At 42.5% G+C, this 2,064-nt stretch overlaps 1 protein-coding gene across 1 annotated transcript in view; it reads right to left on the bottom strand.

Moving 5' to 3' along the window:
- The window catches only part of LOC101850206 (mucin-17), a gene marked incomplete in the record, with an annotated part of 71,313 nt that overhangs the window by 18,557 nt on the left and 50,692 nt on the right, over positions 1-2,064 (bottom strand). The window contains 2 exon segments of the mRNA XM_035972563.1: positions 63-175; positions 1,355-1,485. Of these exon segments, the coding sequence (XP_035828456.1) occupies positions 63-175; positions 1,355-1,485 (244 nt within the window).

Raw genomic sequence — 2,064 nt, 5'->3', positions numbered from 1 at the left:
TCCCCCCAATGACCAAAGACCAATAACCCCCCCCCTCCAATAACCATTAACCAATGACCCACCTCCACCGTGGGCTGTAGCGACCTGGACATGGTGTTGACGTCACTGGTGGGCGGGGAGTTTGTGGCGGCCAGACTGGCCATCTGACTCTCGTACACTGACCGGATGTCCATGTCTGGGGACACGAAGAGACAGTCCATTAGACCGAGGCGGGCGAATAACGGGACTAAGTAACATGTTACACACATTAAGAGAGTTCGTAGTATGAGGTTAGTTGTGGTTTTTTAAAGAGTCTCACAATAGAGTTCTTTCTATGAAGTTAGCTACAAACAATTTTGTTTTAGTAAGAGTCCCAGTCATAGTTTACAGACAATAGAGTTCTTAGTACGAGGTTCGTTTTACAAAAAAAGTTTAAGTAAGAGTTTTACGGCACTTGCAACACGATAAAGGTTATATGAGCGCCAGGAGATTAGAGGTGTTATAAGAGAGTAACAAACAAAAAAGAAGAAGGGGAGATAAGGACGATAGATATTTGATAGGAAAGAAGAAACCACACCAGAGCATCCGCCAACCACTCACCAGTTACAGTTTGCACACAATAGAGTTCTTAGTACGAGGTTCGTTTGAAAAAAAGTTTAAGTAAGAGTTTTACGGCACTTGCATCACAATACAGGTTACATAAGTTTCGAAGATTAGAGGTGTTACAATTCAAGCCGATAACAAACACAAAAAAAGGAGAGATCAGGACGATATATGTTTGATGGGAAAGAAGGAGCAAACCACCCACTGTCACAGTTTACACACAATATATGTACCGTAACAACAACAACAATAATGTACACGAATAATGTAATACAAGCAGACGCAGAAGTAACACACCATAATTTAAACTGTCCATGAAGGCAGCCAACAACACACAAATTCTAAAGTTTCCATCTAAAAAACAGAAGTCAAAAACATACAGACTCTTAAGTTTGCAATAAGAAATAAAAACAAATAATAATACATAATAAATTAAATAGCATTTTTATAGCACATAACCCCGCTCAACAGCAAGTTCTATTCGTTTTACACGATAATAATAATAATAATTATTACCCCAGCAGACCATAGAACACTCAGAATCAATCTCAGTTTCCTGGGAATCATGCAGTACAAACTGACAAGATCTTTCGTTATCCATCGCCACCTGGATAAAGTGAGGAAAATTCGTGTATAGTGCCTTTCCTGGGGACACAACGTTGGGGTCCTGACGGGATTCGAACCCACGACCTTATAGCAGTGAGTCCGAGAGCCTTTAACTTTAACCACTAGGCCAACGACGCAACAAAAATGGAACAAAGAAAGACATTACCTGCTTCAGTGTCCATCGGCACTCTTTTCTTTTTCTTCTTTCTCTTCTGTGGTGTGTCTTCCACTTCCTCCATCTCTCTCTCCATCTCCAAAGTGGCCTCGGGATGTTCCACTGAGCTCTGTGGGGTCGGCCTGAGAAGGGAAATAATAGTCAATGTTTTTTACGTTCTCACCAACACCGAATGGGCCATTGGTTGTTGGTTTTTTTTAGTTGTTATTTAGGTATGTGTTTTATGGCACTCGCAACTGCATACGGTAATTTGAGTGAAAACGAAAGCAGGCGACAGAACACGGTAATCAGAGAGCAGGAAACGAGGTGAAAGGAGAAACATTTAGAGAAGAAAATGTATCTTTCGTTGTCAGATTTCGAACCCGGGACCTATTGAATGAGAGGCGAACACCGTAACCTATTGACCACGAGATCCCCCATTGGGTCACTGAGGGTCGGTCTGGGGTTAAACAGTGGTCAATTTTTTTTACGTCCTAACCGGCACGGATTGGGTCATTGAGGGGTCGGCTCACTCCGACCCCCTTTGTTATACAATTTATGAATTGAAATAGATCTGTCTGTCTGTCTGTCTGTCTGTCTGTCTGTCTGTCTGTCTGTCTGTCTGTCCGTCCGTCAATCAGTCTGTCTGAACACACATACACCCACCAACACACCCACACCCCGATACACAAAAACACACACACACGCACTCACACACACAC

This window comes from Aplysia californica, unplaced genomic scaffold (assembly GCF_000002075.1).
Source record: "Aplysia californica isolate F4 #8 unplaced genomic scaffold, AplCal3.0 scaffold00741, whole genome shotgun sequence".
NCBI lineage: Eukaryota > Metazoa > Mollusca > Gastropoda > Aplysiida > Aplysiidae > Aplysia > Aplysia californica.
The sequence above is the reverse complement of the archived record's forward strand: the minus strand, read 5'-3'. Positions and strand labels throughout refer to the sequence as shown.